Below are 25,898 nucleotides of genomic sequence, written 5' to 3'. Positions count from 1 at the left end.
CGAGTTCACAAAATAATCATTTTATTTTTAAGGAAAGTTAATTTATATTTTTATCCATTTATAAAAATATGTAACAATATCAATCCTATGATTCAATAATAGTATCCATTAGTAACTAATAACCCTAAATAATAGTACTATTGTGGGAAGTCGATACTCTCTAACTTTACACAATTATGCTTGTACTGATAAGGGGCCATATTCTTGGTTTGTGTGGATCTGTATGCAATATTTCTATTCAATCAATAAGTATACAATTTGTACACGATACGGTAACATAATTTCCTTTTTCCAAAAATGAGAAAAGTTTTATTTTCCTTTCATAATGATAGTACACATTGATTTTTTTTGTTTTACAAAGTTTTGAAAACAATATCAGAGAGATAAAGTCCCCCATAGTTGAATGAACCAAACGGCAACTTTTTCCCTTTTTCTTAAAAAAAACTCTCCAAGTTTAATAAACAAAATATTTTATTTTATAGTTATGAAATATTAGTAGATTAGATAATTAATTATTGGTGATTTTACAAAGGTATTATCAATGTTGGTAGTTCCTGAATAAATGCAGGTTTAATTACCCGATTAAAACAAATGTTACGATTTTTTTTTTTTTACGGAACACCAGATTTGATGACACCCATTTTAGCCCTTAAGCATTATTATCCGTGGATTTATTCACGTTCAAAGAATTTTGCAATGATCAAATTATGAAAATGAAATGATGAATTGAAAAAATCATTTTTTGTGTATTAGAAATTGAAGTAATTAAATAATTTTCATAAATATCGCCAATAAAAACTCAAGAACAAAATTGCAATTAGTTTAATTTTATAAAATATTTTGTCATGCCATTTTTTTGGCAATATTTATTTTCGACGCCAAACACACGTTTCTCACATCTCCAATGCATCATAGGAACTGAAAGTATTTCCCAGAAAACTTTCGAATCTCGCGTCTAGAATGAAAGCACACCCATCCCGCTTGTACTTCTACAGCATGATTGTCATGCATTATAAAAAAGGTGTTGACGCACCCTATATTATAAATATAGGGGGGGGGGAGTAAGGATACATGTTAAAATCATTTTTTTTTTGAACTATCATAAGTTTCACAATTTAAAAGATAACTCAACGCCCGGGCAACATGAAATAAGAAAAATAATTCCAAAGTATTTTTTATGTAGTACAATAATTAATGGTCATTTATTGGTTGTTTTTTAAACTATGCCATGTTATATTCGAGCATTTATTTTCCTTTTTATTACAGTTTGTCAGAATAAAGTAAATAATTTTAATTACGGATATAAGATAAAGAAATAAAACATTTACAGAAATAGAGTATAGTTAATAATAAAATTAAAGAAATATTTTTTTTTTGACTATTCACTGTGATGGATAATTAAAGTATAACATGAAATTACACAAAAACAAAACATAATTAAATATAATATACATATATGTCGTACGAGTATATATAATAAAAATGGGGTGTAATAAGTCTCCACCATAGTATTGGAATTAGAATAAATGATGCGAACTGAATATTGAAACTAATAATATAATATTACAAACATTTTAATTAATTGAGCAACATGCTCGACTATGACATTTAATTCGAAATTCGCTATATAACTGTAAGCATTAGGCAACCCGGATTTGATGTTGATTTGATGAAGAAAGGAAGACATTCAATTGTATAAGAACAGAGTTCTTCGATAACTTTACATTTTATAGTTATTGGGAGTGTAACCCCATGTCTCCTCCGTAACAAGTATCTTGACTCTCCTCTAATCAATTGACCATTTAATATTCTGTCCCACATGATACATAGATTCACTATTGCTATTGTGTGTCTTCTTCTTTGTCACGTTGAATGCAATATAAGTAGTTATACAAGACCCATAATGAAAGGTGGGATGCGTGTAAGGAAAAAAATAAGGATAACGATTAGAAAAGGAAAACAGTTGATGTGTATGCTCTTTATTCTTTTCTGAACATTATTTAATAAGGTGTGAGTGTGTTAAAGAAGAACTAACCACCCTTTTTGCTGTAAATTAATTTAAAAATGCGTAATAAAATAAATATATATGAATTTGAATATAATTATACGGGGTGCTAGAACTTTATCAAAATGTATTTCAGCAACCAGTTGTAATCGAGTATGTCAATAAAATAAATATAACTAATATGATGTTTTGGCTACTCTAATCATCGATGTAGTCCCCCTTGGCATCAATGGTGGCTTCCAGGTGGCCATGGAAGGCCTTGGACCCATTGTGCAAACATATAATGTTCTCAGACATGGCATCCCAGTGCTGGTTGTAAGTGTCCTTGAGGTTGTATATATTGTATGATATTTGGGTGACAGACGGTGCAGGCATTGGACTCAAGATGCAGCTAAAAAGGGAAGTCCAATGGGTTGGGGTTTGGTGAGTAGGGGGCCACATTCTTTGGCCAGAAAGGCCAGTTGTCATCCAACTACCCTGACATGAACGTGGTGTTCCATCAAGATGGTGTGCCTTTTTATACCTTTTTGGATTTTTTTGTAGGTGCACCATCCGGCTGGAACACCACGTTCATGTCCGTGTAGTTGGTCTGGATCCATTGTAAGAATTCAATGTCTGTTAGTTTTTGCCAGCGTCCAAAAGTGCGCGGACCGAAGTTCGTTGGTCACGCTCAGATGGCATTTTCTCGGCTTCTAAGACACTGAGAAGATCTAGTTTTTTTTTTGTTTTTTTTTTAGTATTTAACCGGAACAATTTTACAGCATTCCCAAAAACCTTGATTTATGTAGCAAAAACGTCTCCTCTCTTCTCTTTATAGCAGTAATTCATTTTCTCCCTCCAAAATTATATAACAATCAACTGAAATTCCCAATGGTCTTAATTCAGTAATACCATATGCCTCACTCCCGTCTTCTCCTCACGATTTTACAACAATCTCATTTCTAGGCATCATTAATCAAATACGTCTTCTACTTCAGGACATGAAAGAAAAATTTTAGTTGTATATATTTAGTAAACGGCACGCAGTTTCATTAAATAAAACTACGTGCCGTTGACTAAATAAATACAAAAAGTGCCATTTTTCTTTCATGTCCTGGGGTAGAAGATGTCTTGTATGATTCATAAAAAGGGGATCCGCAAAATTAAAAACATATGCTTATGTTAGGTTAAATTAATATGTAATATACTAGGATGTACCCTAATTATATATTTTATCAATGCTTTATATATCTCCAGAATTTAGTAAAACTTGTCGATAGACAACATAGTAATTATAAATATGTGCCTCTTTCAACCATAATGAGGATACATACTAAGAAAAACTCGCTAATCAATTTCCTAATTCCTTTTATAATTCGTATTCAATATACGTTCTCCCTTTTTCCGTTAGGACGTTAATTCCTTTTTTTTTTTTTTTTTTTTGGTGATATCCCAGATTTCCACATAATTCCTCCAATTTTTTTAAATGTTCCCTTTGGTACGGGAAGTTTTCCATGGCGCCAATAAAGGACCCATGATTATTCTTAATACGCCGTGGAGGCCCACTAGCAAATTTTTTATTCCAGAATTGAGTTGAGGAGAGGCATCATGCATTCCCGAGTTCATAAAATGGTTTTTATGGACAAAATCCTCAAACTTACCTTCCCCCAAGGTTAATAGAAATACGAGATTATACCATAACGTGTATACGACTGATGTTTGACTTCCACCACGCTTTTAATATTGACGTCATAGACTATGAGTGGTTGTGTGTTTTGTCAAAATCTGCCTGTCTTGCCCAGTAGTCTGTACAATACATCAGATTGAAAATTCTAGCAAGCCCGATTACATGATTGTCTAACCTTGTGTTTGTATTAACCTTGTATTTATATTAACCTTGCCGTCCCCTAAATATGCCTCTGGCGAGAAAACCTCTTCTATAATAAATTTAAAGGGGCTCTGGGAGCGAGTAAGTTCTTTTCTCCTTCCGGCTCTCTCAAGGCCACCCGAAACCAGATAAAGGAGGCTGCATGAAACGCCTCTTCTATACTCATATTACATTCTTAGATTCTTCTGAGTGTCTCTTCCTCTATTTTGATAATAATTGTGTGATGCATTAAAGTGATCCATCATATTTTTAGGACAGATGAATGCTCGACCACATTCATCGAATGGACACCCTCTTCTTGATAACCCCCTCCCCCCCCTAATTCCTCACCATGATTGATTTAACTCCTTTAATCCTTGACAGGGGCGTCCGCAGGTGATATAAATATATATATATATTTTTTCGCGATAAATTTTTTGTTTTTTAGAAAAAATATCATCAATTTTTTTTTCCTAATAACCTTTTTTTTAAAGAAAATAAATCCTTAAATTGATTTGGGAGGGCTAATTTTTTCCTATATTAATAATTTCTTTAAATTTCTTGATTTGGAGGGGGCCACAACAGCCCCCTCCCTGCTCGATTAGAAAGACTTAGATCTGAGGAAGGAGTTGAATTGTTCCTGTTTCTTGACGATTTATCTCGGGATGATCGTAAATCGACTAGGACCTTCCCTACAAATTCTTTAGAACGTATAGAAGGCCTGACAAAAAACATGGGTACCATTAAATTCTTTTATTTTCCTAGTATTGATCAAAAAATCTACAGAAAAAAAATCGTCAAATTCCCCAATATGTATTTATGATATATTTCTTTTTAATGGTTTTTTACATTGCCCATAATAACTCTATATGTAATATCTATAAACATGGACTTCACAATTTAGAAAAGGAGTTATTTTTTTATCTTTCACGAATGTATGAGTAAAATTAGCTCCAAATTAATGATTTCTCCTTAAAATTAATATGAAATGTATAATTGTATTTTCATAATATTGTTTACATTATATAAAATACCTATTTATTTAAAAAATAATTAATAAAGGTCTGGACATGGGGCAAAGGAGATTACTTTCGGCTGGGACATGGTGCTGATCAGCACATACGAAAACCTAGTGTGGTCGAATGCTTAAGAGGGAAAAAAATAGTACATGTAGCAGTTGGAGCACTTCACTGTCTTGCTGTGACGGATCTAGGCCAAGTCTTTGCTTGGGGTGATAATGATCATGGCCAACAAGGGAATGCTACAACTACTGTTAATCGTAAGCCAGATTTAGTTAACGGTCTTGACGGCCACCGTATATCAAGAGTCGCTTGTGGCTCTTCCCATTCTGTTTGTTGGACCACACCGATTATAATGCCATCCAACTGCCATGAACCTGTACTTTTTAATTCATCAAAGGATTCTCTTGGAGCAGATTTAATTAATAATTCCAACGACAGTAAGTAGAATATTATTCTATATTATGTGGATTTTTGGCCTCTAAAATTTGGTTCAATGTCTTGCAAAGAAGAAATAATATTTATATGATAATTTTTTAGGGGGCAACTTTAAATTTTTCCCGAATATTAATGACTAATTCAATACAAATTTAGGCCTAGGATTTTTGAAAAGACATTTTAATGACGTTTCTTTATAAGGACATTTTATTGATTGTCTTTCTTTTACATTTTAATTTTTTGGTCACATATATATATATATATTTTCTATTTAAAAAAAATCATCTTCTACACTGAGGTCTACTTATGATGTAGCGAATATTTGCATTTGGTTCAGTAATATCCGCATGCGTGTTGGCAATTCATCTAATATTTGTTTCTGCCATTCTATGTTTTGCTAATGTGGATATTACCTTTCTTTTTTCACATATCGATTATCATTAAAGTTTTTTAAATCAAGATGTTCATAACCAGTATCTTATATTTTTGTTACGTAGACAAATTTTTGAGAATTTTGACAGAATAATTTTGGTTTTTTTTTTTAGAAAAGCCTAATTTGACAAATCCAATTTTTTAGATAAAAAATTTGACCAACAATTAATATTGTAAATTTCGAAATTATGACAAAAAATAATTGAGAAATTTGATAACAATATTTTAGTCATGGGCCTGGATAAGAATATAATTTTGGACTAAAAGTTACTTCTTACAATCCTGTTCTTGGCCCACAATAAGTAGTAAAGTTATAGGTCATATTATATTCATAATTATGTTTTATATTCGTGTTCTTTTGCATTGATGTACATTTTGTAATTTAAGTTTTGGTTACTCAAGGCCGCCTTAATTATGACAAGGCCTGGTAAGAAATTGAAAATTAGATTTTTTAAAAACATATATATTTTATAGAATGATGATTTATTTATAGAAATGAATATTTTTATGACCTAAAAACGAAAAAGAATTTTCTTTTTTGACTCGAATGACCTTTATTTTAAATAAATAAATTTCTCGTTTTACTACAGTGGCCTTTTTTGCAAAATAAATCCTTTATTTTTCTTGCAACCGCAGTGGCTTAAGGCCCGCCCTGTGATTAATCTGGAGATATAAAAGGTGATTTTAATATAAATACTTAGGACAATACATCTTTTCTCAAATTGTGCCCAATTTCTAAATATGCATAGTCCTCAAAATAATGCATTGTAATAAATAGAAAATTATTTGTTCCTTCTTAGTCGACTCGTCGTCCGCTCGAAATGATGAAAGACTTGGAGCTGGACATAAAGTATCTTCAATGGAACAATCATTTTTGTCAGAATCTGTATCCTACGTACCAAAAACAAAGAAAAACAGAGCAACACTCTCCCGTATGATACTTTCCTTAGATTCAAACTCCTCTAAACAACAGGCTCTTCAGTACATTTTGAATAGTCTTCAAATTTTGTACATAAGAGAAGCAGCTGTAGCAGCTATTGCCCCTCATGGAGATGTTGTGACTGCACAAGCAAAGGACATATCTGGATCCTCCTCCCTTTCAAATAGTGGTCTACGTGTTCTTCCAACGAATAGCGATATGAGTACAAAAGTTATTTCCGTTCCTCTAGCATCTCCCGAAACCCAATCAGAGGCTAGTGATGGTCTAAATGGGGGAGGAGAAGCTCCTGCATGTCCTAAAGACCTTGCCATGTCTTTACAAACGACTCCTGATTCATCTGAAGAAGTGTCGAATATTTTTGGTAATATGTCCTAATACACAAATATTTAACCATCTCATTCTATTTGTACTTTTAGCATCAGTCAGCGTTGGGGATGACTATAGTTCCAATATTACTTCAATTGAGGATAACATCCAGATTGCCATGAAGCCACAAACCAGTAGTATTATTTTAGATGATTTTACCAAATTGCTTAGTCAGAATGATACTCGAATGTTGGTGGACCTCTTAAAATTGGCAGTGTCTGGTAAGATATACACCTACACATTGTGGAAGGGAAGTCACCTCAAAAAAGGAAAAATCAAGAAAATTAGAAATTCCTAATTTTCGTTTTTTTACTTCATAAATTATACTCAGTCTATATATTTGACTTTTTATTCAAATTTATAGTTTGAGTTAAGATACACTGGGATGTAGCTATATTCTGTAGGTTAAAGCATTATTTGACTTATGATACTTAATGTCATACTCTGTTATCATCCCTTTAAAAAAGAATAAATATTATCTATTTTTTTTTGTTCAGATTGGGAATTTTTTTGCCCATTAATTCCAGTTTGAAACAAACTACACTTAATCAGAAAAATCTTTCAGCTTACTTTAGTACTGAGGGCCCAAATAATATATAACTTTTTTTATGAATTATACACATGAATAATTAATTATATACATTTATAGGTCGATGTAGTGAGCGTTCACGAGAGTCTTTGAGTGTGGTACTTTCTACTCTAAGTGCTTCTTGTCCTTCAAAATGGGAAATGCTGACTGAGTTGTGTGTAACAGAGTTGGAAGACGTTGCTTCAGATACGGAAAGAACGAAATCGCTTTATCAACCTGTAGTTCAAGAAAGTCCTCATCCATACGAAGGTTTGCGTTAGTATTTATGTAAAAATAAGTTTTGACTGAGTGGGGCCATGCCCCTCCCAGGCTGGTTTTCTAGCTGTTGCAGGGCTACATACGAAACGGATGGGGCAAACCCAAAATACCAAATCTGAGTAGGAAAAGGATAATTGAAAATTTGCCTTTTCCTTTTTTAAAGATAAAAATGTAGAGCACTTTTTTTTTTTTTTTTTATTTTTCAATCTAGACAGAATTTTTTCTTGGAGACCAGCCTAGCCCAAACTTTTTGGAGGATCCAATTAGTTCGGTCCACTAAAAATTATAACGGACTGAGACAGTCTAGGATTTTCAGTGTGAAAGGTTGTGTGATAAGATATACAGGTGTAATCTCTCTTAACTTCCTTTTCTCTGTTTCTATATCAACATCTTCTCTTGCTTTTAGCAAATTTATAAAGAAATACATAATCATTAATCATAATGATATGAACTTGATGTTCTGGATCGTTGAAAGTACTCTGACGGTTTTAATTACATTTGAATTTAAAATTTAACCTTGTAATTAAGTTTGCATTATTTTATTTTATTATAAAGCAATGATCTAAAAATAATTATTAACCCAGTGTTACTTCACTAACACAAATAAATTTTTTTAGCTGTCGATTATCTGTTTCCTTTATTGTAATCAGTGTTCTGAACATTAATTGCTTAAATACAAATTATTTCTTGTTAAGCTGTGAACAATTCCCGATAATTACATAGTTGGGAAGAATTGGCCAACATCAACTGATTTTGGCCCTTTTTTCTGTTTCTTTTGGGATTAAAGGTTGCGAGATACAATAAAGGTAAATACACGTAAAAATTGATTTAGAACCTTGTTTTTGCCCACACCCTACTTAATCATCTCTAATATCAGAATATTCAATATTTAAAGAGTATTTCTAAAAAAAAAAAAAAAAAAAATACAGTCGGAATCACTGGTCTAGCATATTAAAAGTCACACCTCGGTATAGCGAAAATGTCGCTCTTATCTGAGATGCATCTAAAACTCAATTTAAAAAAATATATATATTAATTTACCTATTATATTTATTTAATTGGTCCCTTTTTTAATTTTAGGGACATCAAATCTATAAAATTATTTATCTTTTATTAATTAATTAATTTTGGTTTATAAAGTTTGTATAATGTGAGATTTGTCATCCCACCTCAAACAATGGGGTATCATTTTAATATGATGGCAAATTGATCTTTAATTTTTTTTTTTTTTTTTTAATACTCTTAGAATCAGCAAATTTATCTGGTCATGTAAAGTTACCAGGTGCTGTTGCTCTTAGAATTGAATTTGATCGACTATGTTCTACTGAAAGCAGAAGAGATACACTCACAATAACTGAACCTAGTGGTAGAATTGTAGCAATTCGAGCAGGAACGGAATGGAGTGATTGGGGTACTGAAATTCGAGTTCCAGGGGACGAAATCAAATGGAGATTTAATTCTTATAATAGTTTTAAGAGTTGGGGTTGGAGATTTGTCGTCTATCCCATTATGCCACAGATATTTGCACAAGACTTACCCTCTGATAGATCTGTTCTATCTCGACCCTCGATGGATTTGGTTATATGGCTCCTTGATTCAAGTATAAAGAGTATTGAAGATCCCTTGATAGGTTCACGACTGGCAGCGGCTCTTGCTGCTTGTGCCCAATTAAGTGCTCTTCCAGCTTCTCAACGAATGTGGGCTCTTCAAAGTCTTCGAAAACTAATGTCGTCTACCTATGGCTTATCCATCAATATTCCTCAAATGGTGTCTGCAACTTCCTTATCAGAATCTGGTATAAAAGACCATCAGCCATTCTATACTGATACAGCTCTTTCCGTTCTTGTGAAAGGACTTCCAAAGATGCTTCTTCGTCAATTTGAGTATGAGGATGAAATTGTACGCGGGGGCAAACATTTGTTGCATTCCAACTTCTTTAAGGAACTTGTTGCGCTGGCCTGTGATATCTCTTTGGACAAGCTCTCTTGTTATTCTGAAACATATAAATGGGCATGGTTTCAAAGATACTGCATGGCATCACGTGTGGCTAAAGCCTTAATAAATAGAGCTATACTTCCCAAACTTTTTTGTAATGATGTACGAAGGAAAATAGAAGAAATGTCAAGTGAACATGAAGAATATACATCAGATCATGAAAATCATCAAATATTCACTCAAGAGCATGATAGACAATTGCTACTATGGTTGCATAGAAAGCCAGAGGATTGGACATTAAGCTGGGGTGGTGCCGGAACAATTTATGGTTGGGGACATAATCATCGAGGTCAGCTGGGTGGAGCTGATGGTCCTAAAGTAAAAATTCCAACCCCTTGCAAATCACTTTCTGCCCTTCGACCAATTCAATTAATAGGAGGAGAGCAAACCCTTTTTGCTGTGACTGCTGATGGAAAAGTATATGCTACCGGTAATATTCAATATTAACAAACAAATTAACAACTATTTATTATAAAAAATGTATATTTATATAAATTAAAATTTTAGGCTATGGCGCTGGAGGACGCTTAGGAATAGGAGGAGTTGATTCTGTTTCAGAACCTACTCTTCTTGAATCTATACAGCATATAAATATCAAAACAGTGTCTGTCAACTCAGGTGGCAAACATTGTCTGGCCTTGTCTGCTGATGGTGAAGTATATAGCTGGGGAGAAGGTCAAGATGGTAAACTGGGTCATGGTAGTAGAACTTCTTGTGATAGGCCTAGGGTTATTGAGGCTCTAAGAGGGAAAGATGTTATAGCTATTAGTTGTGGAGGTGCGCATTCTTCTGCTATTACTGCGAATGGTGAGTAAATTGTTTTTAATAAATAAAACTTGTATCTAATAACCTCACCAGAGGTTTGGACTAGAGTTGTTAATGTGATGATTTGTGACTCGAATTGCAAAATTATATTAAAAGATTTACGATGAGTTGCAAGAAATATAATTATATTTCAAAATATCTGTCTCAATAATTTATGGGACATGAATTTTTGAGGATTTGTATGTTTTTGTATTTGTAACCCCGGCAAAAAGTTTACATACAATCGAGCTGTATAAACCTATTTATATAAATAATTATATTATAGCGTTCATAATTTTTGGGGTTAACATCCCCCCTTCCAAAAAAAAATAAAATAATAATGATAATGAAATAAGCATTTGATTCCTTGCCGATTTTGTAAGTTTCTACACTGAAAAAGAAAGATAATTTCAATGGTAGGTTTATTTTAATAGTGAATATATGAACTAACAGAAAATGCAACGAAGTCGTCTTTTTCTCTTAGCAGAGAAACATCCCCAAAATATAATGTTCACATGCTCAAGATTGACTGGAGAGATTTTGTTTTTGAGGTTGTACTCCCCATTTTTCTTCTTAAATGAACTCTTTCTTTGACATAAAAAAAATCAATTTTCATAACAATTATAATTATCATCATGGTTTGTCACATCGTGAACATTTACAGCTTCATGATTTAAAAACCACATTAAAAAAATATATTTTAAAAGTTATCTAAGGTTTATTTATTGAATAAATATTCTTGTATATTTATTTATTAAGCTATCAAGGTTTATTGATAGTATATTAAATGTTGATCTCTGTAGGTCACAGAAGCCAAACTTTTGGGTTCTATATTTGAATTTCAATGTTTCTCGAGGAAAAAGGAGTCAGGAAAACACGATCTCAATCAAAAGCAAAGATTTGTTTACTAGTGTAATCTATTTTGAAAAAGGAAATATTGTTTTTGATTTAATTATTTGTATTACCTTTGTCATCTGAGCTATCAGAGAAAGCATCCTAGGTCACGATACCCGAAAATTGTATTTAGATTACTTTGACACCAGTATTTTAAACAGATAAATACATTAGTTTAGAAATAAGGGATCCTCATTATTTAGGATGATTCATATCGAATGTAATTAGTGACTTAATTTGATACCAGTGTATTAAAGACTTGAAACTTGCAAATTAGTAACTTTATCTTACCTCTCTTATTCAAATGTATACATATGGCTTAAATTATAACACATTTCAGGTGAATTGTATACATGGGGGAGAGGTCGATATGGACGATTGGGTCATGGTGATGTTGAAGATCAGTTAAAACCAAAACTTATTGAATATCTTATTGATCACCGTGTGATTGACGTTGCTTGTGGAAGTGGTGATGCACAAACGCTTTGCATTACTGATGATGATAACGTTTGGTCTTTTGGAGATGGTGACTATGGGAAGCTTGGTAGAGGGGGCTCAGATGGTTGTAAAGCTCCTGAAAAGATAGATTCTTTAGCTGGCTTAGGTAATTTAACATAATACATTTATCATATAATAAGTTTCATATTTGATTATCAAATCTAGGGGCAGTTAAAGTTGAATGTGGATCACAATTTTCTGTTTGTTTGACTAGGTCAGGTATGTTCAAAATTATCTTATTGAATATGATTTGTGTACATTATTTTTTTCTTGAAATTTGTAATCTGTGTTTTTAGGGTCTGTGTTTACCTGGGGTAAAGGAGATTATCATAGACTTGGTCATGGAACAGAAGATCATGTTAGACGTCCAAAGAAAGTTGCCTCTTTACAATCAAAGAAAGTCATATCAATTGCAACGGGTTCCCTACATTGCGTTGCATGCACTGATCAAGGTATCCCATATATGTATGTATACTTATGTATTAATTTACTCTTTGTATTATAAGGAGAAGTATATACTTGGGGTGACAATGATGAGGGCCAGCTCGGTGATGGAAGTACAAATGCAATTCAGCGTCCAAGACTAGTTGCATCGCTCCAGGGGAAAAAAATCAATAAAGTTGCTTGTGGCTCTGCTCATACTTTGGCTTGGTCAACAAATAAATCCATAGCTACTAGTACACTACCTAGTCATGTCCCTCTAGAATATGATTTACTCAATGGACTATCTCCTATGCTTCTAAGAAACAGATTAGTTTTGCTTCATTCATTCTCTGATATATTCTGCCCAGGACTTGCTATGTTTCCACTCGGTCTTGTTGGAAAAAGTGAAAAAGAGCATCATCAGCAATTCATTCGAGATGACTCATTCAGTATTGACAAATTACGAACAATTCTTGTTACATCTTCCAAAGAAAGTGCTTTTCGTAAGGTGATACAGGCAACAATGGTGAGGGATCGTCAACATGGACCTATAGTTGAACTTATTCGTATATCATGCGGAAATAAAAAACCTAAGACCAAAGGGGCTCCTGATGGATCACAATCAGTATTCAGTCAAATGACATCAAATACTTCCTTACTTGGAGATAAATGTTTGTTGTTGCCTCACCGAGTTTGGAAAGTAAAGTTTATTGGAGAAAGTGTTGATGATTGTGGTGGAGGATACTCTGAGAGTATAGCGGAAATGTGTGACGAATTACAAAATGGTACTTTATCCCTTCTAATATCAACCCCTAATGGTAGAGATGAAGCGGGAACCAGCAGAGATTGCTTCCTTCTTAATCCAGCCTTAAATTCTTCTCTTTATAAAAATATGTTCAGGTATGTTTGACTCTTTCTACCCATCTACTTAATTACGCACATATGTTTCGTTTGTTATGGCAGGTTTTTGGGAATTCTAATGGGAATTGCCGTAAGAACTGGCTCACCATTGAGTTTAAATTTAGCAGAGCCTATGTGGAAACTTTTAGCTGGAGCATGCTTAAATTTAAATGATATCACTGAAGTGGATAAAGATTATGTACCAGGTCTGCTTTGCATTAGAGACATGGATCCTGATCCAAAATCTTTTTTGGATATGGACATGCCTTTTTCGACTCCAAGTTGTGCTGGCCATGATGTTCAATTATCGACAAGGTTTGTGATACATTTACATCTGACTATGTATTATTGTCTGGGATCCTGGGATTTGGTAACAAACATTAAGTTTTAATAATTAACCATTTTTGGGACAGGGAAAGTGTAAATGTATTATTAGCTGTTACTGTTCTCAACGTTTTTTCATAGACTACACTATTCTTTAAAGAATTAGTCCATAAACCTCGTGATTAATTTATTAAATTTCTCGTGGAGTTACTAACTGATAAGCTCCAAAAAAGTTTTATAGTTTCCCTGTTGTTAACCGGATTATAAGATACAAATAATAGAAATGTGATGTGAGTTTGTAATGTATGATATTACTAGCGGGAGTACCGGGTATTGCTAGGAGTTATTAGGGGTCGATAAGCAGAAAAAAAGATAGGCAATCTTTGCTTTAATAATATGTATGGATATTAAGGTTAATAGAAGTACAAGGTTATACTATCATATAGTCGGACTTGCTAGGATTTATAATTTGATTTACCATACCCACTTCTGGGCAAGACAGACAGATTTTAACATCATAGAGTATAACAACAGTCCAGTAAGGGTATATATAGCTACTCTTGGCAACAGTCATACTCTTTGACGTTGCTATTAAAAAGCGCGGTGGATGTCGCTCATCAGTCGGAAGAGCATTACGGTATAACCTTGTATTTCTATTAACCTTGATAGATATATACTTTCCTTTTCTTTTTTAATATCACGGGCTGAGCTTTACTTACACACACTCGTTGCTACATTGCTATTATTTCTTTGATCAAGTAGTCGCACATTATAAACTTAAAAGTGAGCCCTCGACATAAAAAGTTCTGGGTGACCACATACTTTTCCGCCTAAGCACATCCTCTTTTAGCGTCAGGGGGGCTGGGGATATATATATATATATGTGAGTCCTTTTATTCCTTTCCTTTATTAAAATTTGTGTTTTTAGAAAATCAAATGCTTTTTTTCTATTTTGAAATGACTTTGAAGAAAGAGATCAGCCCTTTTTCTATTTTTATGGTATTTTTAATTAAAAAGTTTGTCTGTATACCTTTTTATTTAAAGGTAAAAATATTATGTTCAGCGGAAGGCCTGAATCAAGTTTTTTCCTTAAAACTAACCCTGTTCCCAAGTCCTAGGGTAAATAAATTATCATTAATAACAATTCCTACCTATGCACTGCATATTATACTTATAGTAATTTCATCCAATTCAAATATAAACTACTTGGAATAAATATTTTTTTCAGATATTCACGTGTAACTCTAGAAAACAGAAATGAATATGTTAAATTAGCAATTCAATACCGACTTAATGAGTTTGATTTTGCCGTATCTGCAATAAGAGAAGGAATGTCCCGAGTTATACCCGTTCCTCTTTTGTCTCTTTTTACTGGCTATGAATTGGAAGTAATGGTTTGTGGAAGTCCGGATATCCCTATACATCTTCTCAAATCTGTATCGACATACAAAGGTAAAAATCATTATTAGTTTTTTTCCCAACCTTTTTTGTGCCACAGACCGGTTTTATGATGAAATAATTGATAACCGCCATTAATTTAATCTGTTTTAATAATTGATAAGACAATGATCGTATTTCTAGTGTAGGGCTTTCGACGCCGGAGAGGGGGGAGGATACGTGTTTTTCAATATAAGATATTTTTTAAGTTTTTATTAGATGTAATTATTACAAAAGTAATTTCCGAGAATACTTACTTCAAAGGGAGAAGTGAACACCGTGACGACCTATTAAATAATGAGGTAATAAAAGAAAGAACAACCGTTTATCCTTTTCAAATTTATAAACATAGTTTTTTCCTTACGTTAATATCAACTCTATAATCATTAGTAGAGAAGGGATTTTTGAAAATAAAAAACTTAGATTAGAAAAGGAAAAAAGGAATTTTTATTTTTTGCTAATTATTTAATAGATGTGTATATTTCCGCAGCAGAAATATCATGAAGTTGGAGTGGGTTGCTCAAATTGTTCGTTTGCTTTAAAATACTTTCGACATTCTAACAACAAAATAAAAAAATAAAATGTTGATAATACGGGCATCACTCCTTTAATTCTAGCTTTCATTTCGGTATCTTTTACATAATCCATAGACTCTCCATCAAGTAATTATAATTTTCTAAAAATAATTCTAAATTTTCACTTCTCACTGTCCACCTGGTAGGAAAAAATTGATAAACACTCTTTGAATTGTTTACCGTAGAGTCCTTGATAGACTTAGTGTGTCTTTTGCCTCATTTTTTTTCATAAGCTGTACGGAAAGTTTGAAGTGAACTGCGATCTTTTTTTCCACATTACCAATACCTAAGATTCCAGCATGTCTATGAAAGTGTATATACAAAATAGTTGCTAGTGAATGACTTGATGTATTTAGTAACGGGTGTAACCTAATGAATTCCTCATGGACTTAGTGTAAGGTGGCATCAACCCATGTAATGCAAAAGACCAGTTCTTCAGTATTGAAAACATCACTTCAACATTATACATATATTCTTGGTTAATCAAATCAATTTGATTCTATGGTAGGAATCCTTTTTTTAAAGGAAGGGAAGCAAACAAAATTGGTTATAAAATTATATTAAACTGAGAATCTGTATATTATTTACCCATCTCTATTATGCAAATTTTCAGAGGTTAAGATTAATTTTTTTGACAATGTTCCGATGAGCAATATTGCAGAAGACATAATTAGTTGTAGATTGCTAAGAAAAACGTTGGCCTAGTAGCCACCTTGATCAAACACTATGAGAAGAGGACTGAGATCCCAGTGCTCCTCCGCGTGGGATTGTCCCAGAAGGCCATCTGGGAGCAGACTTGGACCTCGAGGAAGATGATTTACAATATATTCATGCGGTTGAAGGTCGGGAAGGACCTCAGCCACTCTCTAGGAGAAGGCAGGGTGTGTCCTACATGTACGTCAACACCCTGAAGTTGTCCTTCAAGAAAAAGCCGAATTTCTCAATTGCTGACATAGCTAGGAATAATGAACCAGTCCCCTCAGCGGTGTCCATGGCTCAAAAAAAGGCAGGAGGAAAGGGTATGTGGTGTATTCCGTGGGCTCTGTTGACAGAATGGCAGAGAAAAGTACGTGTGGAGAGTGCAAAAAAATCCTGAACCACCTCGAGAGAACCTGTGGACTCATTGTGATCTTTTCTGATGAGAATACTTTTACTGTTGTATTCAAGAGGCAGAATAATGGACTTATGGCATTTGCGGATGTAGTAGAGGAGTACCAAAGTGTATCCACCACCAAACACCATGATGATGTTAGGTCTGGTTGAATCCAACGGGAAGGCCATGAATCCTCTGTGGTTCCCTTTAGGATACAGGCTGATGAGTACGTCAAAATTCTGGACACCAAAGCTCTCCTGTGGATCAAATCCATGGTTGTCAATTCTCCCTGGTTGTTCCAACAAGATGGAGTAACTCCCCACACCGCAAGGAAAACAAAAGAGTGTCTCCAGGCCAACATGCACTTATGGACAAAGGACTTCTGGGCGCCGCAGAGCTCCGACCTCAGCCCTCTAGACTATTCTATCTAAAGCACCCGCGTCCTGAAGACCTCCATCCACAAGGCCTGGGGATCCATGAGCGCTGAGTACATACAGAGGGTCTGCAGCAGCTTCCCCCACCGCCTGGAGCTCACCATTAGTTTTAATACATTGTCTAACACATGATCTTTGGATTTCAATTAATGATTAATAGTTAATAAACTTGTTTCCTAATTCACCCAGGATCCTGCCATGGACTTCAATACTTTGTTTGTTAAAATGGGTAAATAATAACGGGGTTGCCCCAGTATACATAATGGAGTGTTTGTATGTGTCCTTTATGGGATGTACCTAGGAGGCTGATACTTTGCATGGGTGCCTCTTTTGAACCTGGTCAAGTTTAGACGGGGTGCCGATTTTCGTGGGAGGAGGTCATATATGGGGCTTATTCTACACCCAATGCATAATAATTGTTTTTTGGAGCTTGAGGAGACTAGATAAGGGGTTGAGTTATAAATTAAAAAATGACTGCAGTCTCAAAAAACAACTACACGAATAACGGTGTCTTCTAAATTGATTCAAAATCAAAAAAAGTTATGGGTAAAAACAAAAATCAGTGAAAATTGCCGTTTCTTTTTTTTTTTAATGCCAAAAAATGGATTTCCAATGGAATATTGGATCCGTAGATATAATAAAGTTTGTAAAAATTTGTCTGTAAATTCGTTTGCGTATAAATTTGACACATAAAAATGGATATTTAATTGAAATATCGTGTCATTTTCTGAATGATTTTGAAATTTTTTTACAAAAATAAAAGTTGGACTTCTCATCTGGACAAATTTTTTCATCCATTTGAAGTTTATAACTCAATATTTTTTAATTCATAATAATTCATATATTATAATGGTCGCCCGCACCGAAGGAAATAAATATTAAGAAGAAATAATATTGACCATAGACGATGTGATTTCCCACTCCCTCTATGGCCGGAGCAACGCCCGATAACCATTTACTTGTATATTAATCGTGAGCAGACTTTTAGCGGATTTTTTTTTTTTGCCGAAGGACATTTGACCAAAATATTATATTAAATCTATTGATATATATGATTGCTTATTTTAATTCAATACAAAATGATATTATTATTATAGATATTGTTCATACTCTATATATGTCATATAGGTAAATTATTTGGTGTTCTTTCAGTCTTTGTACTCTGAGTAATTTCATTTCTAGACATTATTATCGTGTGTAATTTCGTTACAATCTATATTATATTCGGACGATAAAATTATTGGATGATGAAGAAACTTGTCATGGAATAGCCCATTTAATATCCCCTTCCCACAGGTTGTGCAGGTGAAGGGCTGGGCCTCAAAGCAGTTTCAAATTCACCACCGGCGCGTTTCTAAGCATTTATGACCCTTTTATAATATGCTGTAACACGCCCCGAATCCCGGGATGTGCAGATGAGCTCCTGGGCCCGAGGTAGTTTTAATTCTTTAGCTTCCCTGAGCATCCAGAAACCCTTCTAATATCCAAAAATACACTCAGGTTGAACAGGTGAAGTGCTGGACGCCAAGGTTGTTTAAACTCTACTTCCGTCGCATTTCTAAGTATCAAGGGTTTCTTCGAATATACCCCGGCCCACAGGTTGTGTACCATGTACTTCTATGCAAGTACTTTGTAATTTTTTGTGCAATGTTTATGTAATATATGATGTTCAATATAAATTTATATGGGTAGAAATATAATAGGTTTGTATTTTACTTGTATTATTTATAATTAATGAAGTATTATACATATCCTATTTTAAGGGATGTATTTTACACAATCCGTGGGTAAGGGTGCATCAGGGAATATTAGAAGATGTCCTCGGTGCTTTAGAAACGCGGCGTCGGTAGAGTTCCTAGGGCCTTTTGGTCTATCACTTCCTTGAGCAACTTGATGTGAAAGGTGTATTTTTAATATTAGAAGGATTGTTTGATGCTCAGGGAAGCGGCGGCCGAAGGATTGAACCGGCCTATGGGCAATGAAAACTCATGTACACAACCCGTGGGTCAGGATGTGTTCTGGCATATTAGAAAGGGTATTTGGTGCATAGAAACACGTAGGCGGTAGAATCGAACCACACACTACTGTGTTGGTTTTATAAAATGATGATTAATCAATATAAAAATATTTTCCTCTAAAAGAACACACATTAATTTACCTATATTACATGAATAATGGAAATCAAATATACCCATTTATCCTACTATCATTTAAATGGAATTAAAATGTGCAATCGTATATATATATAAATGTAGTATCATTTCTCGCCCAACTGTACCAAATAGGCCTTCAGTGAAATTTCCTTTCTGCAAAATGTTTTTGTCCAATTGTCCTTGAACCGTATATTCATATAGTATTTTTTTTTCTCTGAACATATTGTAACTAGAAAAATTAAAAGCCCGGTGATTACGTCAATTGTCTAAATATAAGTGTAATATTTTCCCTGCACTTATTCTATTTTAAATGTAGAAATCTTTATAGCAGTAATTCATTTTCACCCCCCAAAATCATAATACAGGGAGCTTATATTAACAAGGGAGTTAATTCAGTGGTACCATAAGTCTTGCTCCCACCTTCTCCTCTTGCTCTTCTTAAAATCCTAAAACTAATTAATCAATAATCATTAGTCTTTTAGTTATTCTGTCCAGAAGTCACTTTTAAAAATAAAATATATTTTAACTGATAATAAATTAAAAAAATGAAAATATAAATGTTCTTCGTGACCCTCTGGTTGGGGACCCCATATTTAATTATGATATACTTACTGTCATTTTATATATATATATATTTTTTTTTTACTCGTAGGAATTGATTCATCAGCACCTCTAGTTGAATGGTTTTGGGAGGTGATGGAAGAGTTTTCAACATCGGAGCGTTCATTATTTTTGAGATTTGTTTGGGGTCGAACTCGACTACCTAGGTCCATTGCAGACTTTCGAGGAAGGGATTTTGTTTTACAAGTAAGTAAATTTTTCAATTGATTCTGCGTTGATGACTTTAATTTTTATCATCTTTAATTTAGATAATGGACAAGTATAATCCACCCGACGACTTTCTTCCAGAAAGTTACACTTGCTTTTTTCTATTGAAAATTCCTCGTTATACTAGTAAAAGCGTTTTGAGAGAGAAATTAAAGTATGCAATTCATTTTTGCAAATCTATAGGTGGGTTATTTGATCATATAGTACATCATACAATATTATACATTTCAACAATTTTTACAAAAAAATTTCACGACTACATTGTGTGTTTGTCTCTTGTACTATTATAGACACGGATGACTATGCTCGCGTTGCTATGCCACCTCCAGTTGTAACTGAAAGTGGAGGTACTGATGCATTTGCAATTCTATCTGAGGAAAGTTCTGCAATAGGAGCAGATGTGGAGAGTGTCGTTGAGTCTGAGCACGTAGATTGTATATCCATGGAATCGACAGAAATCATATGATGCAATTAAATTTATTTAACAAATCTGACTGTGATACATCAGATTAAATTCTTCGATATAGACGAAGAAGATAAATCAAAGAAATGTCTTTAAAAGATTATTTATTAGTATTATATTGATTAATTATTGTATACATCTTTAACATGTATCCTTTTTTTTAAGTATTGTATTTGAAATAAATTATTTTTAAATGTAATAATATAACTATATAAATTGACAGATATATTACCCTTCATTTCTTCGTATTTTATGTTTCAGATCATCTTATGAATTCAAATAATGTAAGAGATTGATTTGGAAATTTTAATTAGTTTTAAAAAAAACGAAAAAAAAAAAAGAAATATACACCCATGGATATGTACCCGTTTCTATTTGGAGGCTTTTCTGCCTGCATCGCGGAACTCATAACATTTCCCATCGACACCGCAAAAACAAGACTTCAACTTCAGGGACAACGAATGGAAGCAAAGTACGCCAAAGCCAAGTATAGGGGTATGATTCACTGTTGGCAAACTTTGATCAGAGAAGAGGGCGCTTCCATGCTATATCGAGGCCTTACTCCAGCACTTCTAAGACAAGCCGTGTATGGTACTATTAAATACGGACTGTATTACTCTTGTAAAAGTGTTCTTCCTGGGGAGGAGAGTACGATTAAAAACATTGGATGCGGCGTTGTTGCCGGTGGGTTTTCTAGTGCAGTTGCTAATCCGACTGATTTGATTAAAGTTCGCATGCAGTCTCGAAGAGTAGAAAATGGACTATTTTATTGTATTAAGGACATCTATTTAAAAGAAGGCTTTTTGGGACTATGGAGAGGTGCATTGCCTACGACACAGCGCTCTGCGATAATGGCTGCTGTTCAGTTGCCAATTTACGATTACTGTAAAGGCTGGCTTGTGAGGAACAAATGGGTTCAAGAAGGCTCTGTACCTAATCATTTGTGTTCAAGTATCTGTGCGGCATTTTTTGCATGCTTTGCTTCAAGTCCTTTTGATGTGATTCGCACTCGTCTCATGGACCAGCAAAAATTTCGGGAATTACCGTGTGGTGGTCCAGTTCGAATTTACAAATCGGGTCGTGACTGTTTCTATTGGACTTTGAGAAATGAGGGAATAGTCGCATTATATCGTGGTTTTATACCCGCCTTCTTTAGGACAGGCCCTTGGAATGTCATATTCTTTTTGGTATATGAGGAGTTACAACAGCTTCGCTCCTGACCCATGTTGCTGTTTTTCCGATTTTGAGATGATAATGTCAGAAAAGTTAGTGATGCACTAATATACGAGTATATGTGGTCTCAGAACTTTATATGGTTGTGTTTAGAATATAATTTAGAGGATCAAATGATATTGTATTAATATATTTAAGGATATATTATAATAATTTGTACATTTGAGGTGATATTTTGTATAAAAACGCTTGCTAGCTTTCCCATAGCTAGTTAGTTTAAAGGACATTACTAAATACACATATCCTTATACTATCAGAGTTATTTTTACACGTATATACATACATGGAGTAAACTGAATGTTTTCTTATTGAGGAAAGAAAGCTTTCTATAATAGGATAAAAGATGTTGCCCCTTTTTGTTGATGTAGGGAATCCAATTGAATCATTCTTCTTCACATGTTTAGCAATCCTCGGAAATCTTAAATGTAAATTAAGTTAAGCGAAAAAATTAATTATTATTTTAATAAAATGTCGTCATCATTTGATATACTTGTATATGCATGTTTCTTCATCTGTTAGTACTATAAAAGCTCTCTTTTGCAGTGTTAAGAAAAAGAAAAAGGATGTGGTCTGTGATAGTTAAAAAGTAGTAGTCATTAGAATTAAGAAAATATGTCATTATCAGCGAAGGCCGTCCTCACTCCAAAATTAACATCCTATCCATTTGAGGATAGATTGTTACTCCTTGATATACCTGCTAAAATTGGTCGAAGCCATAAAGAGGGTATTGCAGCCTCAAACAATGGATACTTTGACTGTAAAGTCCTCTCTCGACAGCACGCCATTATACTTAATGAAGAAGGTAGATTTTACATATTTGACACTGGGAGTAGTAATGGATCCTTCGTAAATAACATCCGCCTCAGCAAAGCAGGTGAAGAGTCAAAACCAACGGAGATATTTAGTGGAGATATTCTTCGTTTTGGTTCAGATGTGATTGATAAATCCAGGCAAGTCACACAAAAATCCATTGTTGTTAAGATTCGTCTCTACAATCCAGATGGGTCAGAATATGGAAGTCGCCCTAGTAGTTCAAGGTTATTTCGTCCTCATGATTCTATGGAAGACTTGTACGCCGTTACGCAGACGCTACAGGAATCCCTTTCTAGAGAAAAAATGCTCGAAGACAAACTCTTGAAAGTTAAAACCCTGATCGGAAAAAACATTGGAAAAAGTCACACGGATTTATTGCGGCTATTTGAAAATATAAAAGAAGAATTAATGCAACTGTATTCTGAGAGGTCACAGTTATCTATAGAACGCTCAACATATGAAAAAATCACTTCAGAAAACCTAAGTAATATTTTATTATTTAATCATTTTAATAATTTATATTGTTCATATTTAAAGATTTAACGAAGAAAAATATAGAACTGGAAAGATTACTTGAAGAACGAGATCAATGCTATTTAAATGTACAGACAAGACAACAGGCGGATGCTCTTGAGAACATGGCTCTAAAAAAAGCTTGCCAAATTCAAAAAACTGAAATTGGAAATCATGAGCGATCCTTGGAAGATTTGCAAAAGGAGCTGGACCTCTTGAAAAAGGATTGTGAAGTCAAATATAAGAATAAAATTGTGGAAGCAGAGCAAAAATTGAGAGACACTGAGGATCATTACGAAGAAGAATTGAAAAAACAAGAAAACATTTTCTCTGAGGAGAGAGGACGACTACGAGATCAAATGAAGGTCATTGCTGCCAATGAAGCCAACCTACTGAACAGAATCAAGTCCCTGGAAAATAATGAAAACTATGAACGTGTAGAAATTGATAGAATCATCAACAAGGAAAAGGAAGATGAAGAGACCCGAAGAGAGCTCGCATATAAGATTGAGGTACTTGAGCACAATCTCAGTAAAGCTCGATCTACAATTACAGAGTATGAAACTCAAAAAGATAAACAAGTGCAGCGCGATCCCAATGATGTTAAAAAGATTATCGACCAAGAGGCTATGATTGATAAATTTAATAAGGATTTATCCCATTATAAACAGGAGTTGGTTGAGGTCAGAGCTCATAAGGCTGCCTCAGATGATGAATTATCAACTAAATGGGGGCAGATTGAAACTTTAGAAAATTCAATTGCCTCACTCTCTGATGAAGGTGATAGACTAAGGAAAAATCTAGATATCTTGGAAAAAGAATCCAAGGAAGCATCAGCCGAAAATCTTAGATTAAGCAATTTGGTGAATCAAATGGAAAACTCTTCGAGTCAGGAGGAAATGTTTAAAGTCCAAGTGAATGATTTAAAAAATGAGTTAGCTAAGGCGGAAATGAATCTGAAATGTAAGGTTCGAGAAGCTCTGGAAGCGAGTAATGAGTCCAAGAGAAAAGACGAGATCATTCAGCAAAAAGAAATTGAGCTCTCCTGCGCACTGGGTCAGGTAAATCGTGATGGCGATATATCGGATGATGATGATGATAGTAGTACTCTAACGTTTGTCAGTGCAGATTGTTTATTAGATGATTTAGATAGTGATTGATTAATTGTGCTTACATTTTTTTCTGCCATATCATATTAATATCTGAGAGCAATCTGTATCTAATATTATCCAAAATATACCTATAATATATTAACATCATTATTTTCATCGCAAAGCATTTATTTATATTTAATAAAGATTTATATATATATTTATAGGTACAAAATGCGCAAGAGGAGATATTAATTCACTCAAAAAATGCAATCAACCTTAAAGCCCTGGAGGTGGATAATGAAAACATCTTAAAACAGCTCTCTCATGCAAATACGAACGTCAATAACGTTACTTCTGAAAGGGACTTTTTGAGCAAGGAGCTCTCTGAAGTACAATTCCTCTTTGATGAATATAAGAGCACAAGTGGTAAGGAGGAAGAGATCGAGCTGATCCAAAAGCTTAAAGAAGAGGCCCTCTCTGCAAAGAAAATTTCTCACAAACTTGAGCAGGAATTAGATCTTCGGAGAAACGAGTCTGATGATTTAAAGGATGAAAAAATTCGTCTTTTGAGAGAAGTAGCTCAATTAAAAAGAGAATCAGGGATTGAAGAGACCACCTCGAATCTTTTGGATCCAAAAAACTCACCTTCTATAAATGAGGTGGATGCTGGAGAGAGTAAATTAACAACAAGTGAAGCGGCACTTATAAAGGTTGGACATTTACGTGTGTATGAAGTTATTCTCGGAGTCTTTTTCATAAGTGTCATATTGAATTATATCATGATGATGTGAGGAGGGCGAACCGTAAATTCGAAATGAAGTACATGAGTGAGATATTATATAAGGATGATCAATTTTTAATACATGCAGTTAATAGCGATAAAGAAAAGACTATGCTTCCATTTTCGGACAGTTAATTACCAAGTATATACCTAATAAATACATTAGTATATATTCATCAAAACGCGAGTTCAACTTAAAGTCAATCATTTTCAATGTTACATTTTATAGATAATATTAATTAATTAGTTATTTAACATATACATATATATATATATATATATTATAGTTTATTTTCAAATGTTACTCATTTACAAAAAAAAAAAAAAAAAAATGATTCACGTTATTTTATATTAATAATTATCAATTGGACCAATTCTGAATGAATAACAGAAAAATAATAAATTAATCATTATAATCATAGTCTTAGAAGGAAATCCTATTAAATATTTAAAATGTCTATTTACATAATACATATATAGATATATATTATTGCTCTTCTAGTCAATAAATTATCATGCCAATCCATATTAAAAAGTTTGATTTCCCTTCGTTTGTTTATACATTATCCCTTCCTTTTCTTTAACAACTACAGGAATTTTTATTAGTGGAATAATTATGAAATGAAAGAGAGAATTGAACTAGAACCGCCGTGTTTCTAGGCACCAATAAACCCTTCCAATATGCTATAATATACCCCATTCTACACGTTATGTAGATGAACAGTTGGGTCAGAGTAAATTTGAATTTCT

At 33.7% G+C, this 25,898-nt stretch overlaps 3 protein-coding genes and 1 long non-coding RNA gene across 4 annotated transcripts in view; 3 read left to right on the top strand and 1 right to left on the bottom strand.

Annotated features, from left to right (window-relative positions):
* LOC121118213 (E3 ubiquitin-protein ligase HERC2-like) overlaps positions 1 to 20,940 on the top strand; it is a 33,489-nt gene extending 12,549 nt beyond the window's left edge. Inside the window, 15 exon segments of the mRNA XM_040712767.2 lie at positions 4,914 to 5,310; positions 6,541 to 7,041; positions 7,097 to 7,267; positions 7,696 to 7,884; positions 9,140 to 10,318; positions 10,396 to 10,695; positions 11,927 to 12,190; positions 12,250 to 12,303; positions 12,381 to 12,536; positions 12,591 to 13,407; positions 13,471 to 13,722; positions 14,960 to 15,183; positions 20,076 to 20,230; positions 20,293 to 20,434; positions 20,542 to 20,940. Coding sequence (XP_040568701.2) covers positions 4,914 to 5,310; positions 6,541 to 7,041; positions 7,097 to 7,267; positions 7,696 to 7,884; positions 9,140 to 10,318; positions 10,396 to 10,695; positions 11,927 to 12,190; positions 12,250 to 12,303; positions 12,381 to 12,536; positions 12,591 to 13,407; positions 13,471 to 13,722; positions 14,960 to 15,183; positions 20,076 to 20,230; positions 20,293 to 20,434; positions 20,542 to 20,717 — 4,977 coding nt within the window. The 3' untranslated portion in view covers positions 20,718 to 20,940.
* On the bottom strand, positions 1,211 to 12,004 carry LOC139905529 (uncharacterized). Its single transcript, XR_011780385.1, has 2 exons — positions 11,878 to 12,004; positions 1,211 to 1,858 (listed from the first exon to the last, which is right to left on the bottom strand). It is a non-coding gene; the product is annotated as an uncharacterized lncRNA (long non-coding RNA).
* Positions 20,941 to 21,067: 127 nt separating the features above from the next.
* LOC121118210 (kidney mitochondrial carrier protein 1-like) lies at positions 21,068 to 22,490 on the top strand. Its single transcript, XM_040712764.2, has one exon. The coding sequence runs from the start codon at positions 21,068 to 21,070 to the stop codon at positions 21,932 to 21,934; it is 867 nt and encodes a 288-aa protein (XP_040568698.1). The 3' UTR covers positions 21,935 to 22,490.
* On the top strand, positions 22,239 to 25,366 carry LOC121118209 (uncharacterized). The gene is made up of 4 exons (XM_040712763.2): positions 22,239 to 22,372; positions 22,491 to 23,244; positions 23,298 to 24,334; positions 24,592 to 25,366. Exons 2-4 carry the CDS (start codon positions 22,560 to 22,562, stop codon positions 25,156 to 25,158), a joined length of 2,289 nt encoding a protein of 762 aa, XP_040568697.1. The 5' UTR covers positions 22,239 to 22,372; positions 22,491 to 22,559; the 3' UTR covers positions 25,159 to 25,366.
* The last annotated feature ends 532 nt before the right edge of the window (positions 25,367 to 25,898 follow it).

Source organism: Lepeophtheirus salmonis, chromosome 5 (genome assembly GCF_016086655.4).
Source record: "Lepeophtheirus salmonis chromosome 5, UVic_Lsal_1.4, whole genome shotgun sequence".
Taxonomy (NCBI): domain Eukaryota; kingdom Metazoa; phylum Arthropoda; class Copepoda; order Siphonostomatoida; family Caligidae; genus Lepeophtheirus; species Lepeophtheirus salmonis.
The sequence above is the reverse complement of the archived record's forward strand: the minus strand, read 5'-3'. Positions and strand labels throughout refer to the sequence as shown.

Excerpts from the sequence above, each read along its gene's own strand:
- LOC121118210 (XM_040712764.2), top strand. The coding sequence starts at position 21,068 with ATGGATATGTACCCGTTTCTATTTGGAGGCTTTTCTGCCTGCATCGCG.
- LOC121118209 (XM_040712763.2), top strand. The coding sequence starts at position 22,560 with ATGTCATTATCAGCGAAGGCCGTCCTCACTCCAAAATTAACATCCTAT. Across the intron at positions 23,245-23,297 it reads AATCACTTCAGAAAACCTAA|ATTTAACGAAGAAAAATATA; the intron begins GTAATATTTTAT and ends TCATATTTAAAG. Across the intron at positions 24,335-24,591 it reads TCTCCTGCGCACTGGGTCAG|GTACAAAATGCGCAAGAGGA; the intron begins GTAAATCGTGAT and ends ATATATTTATAG.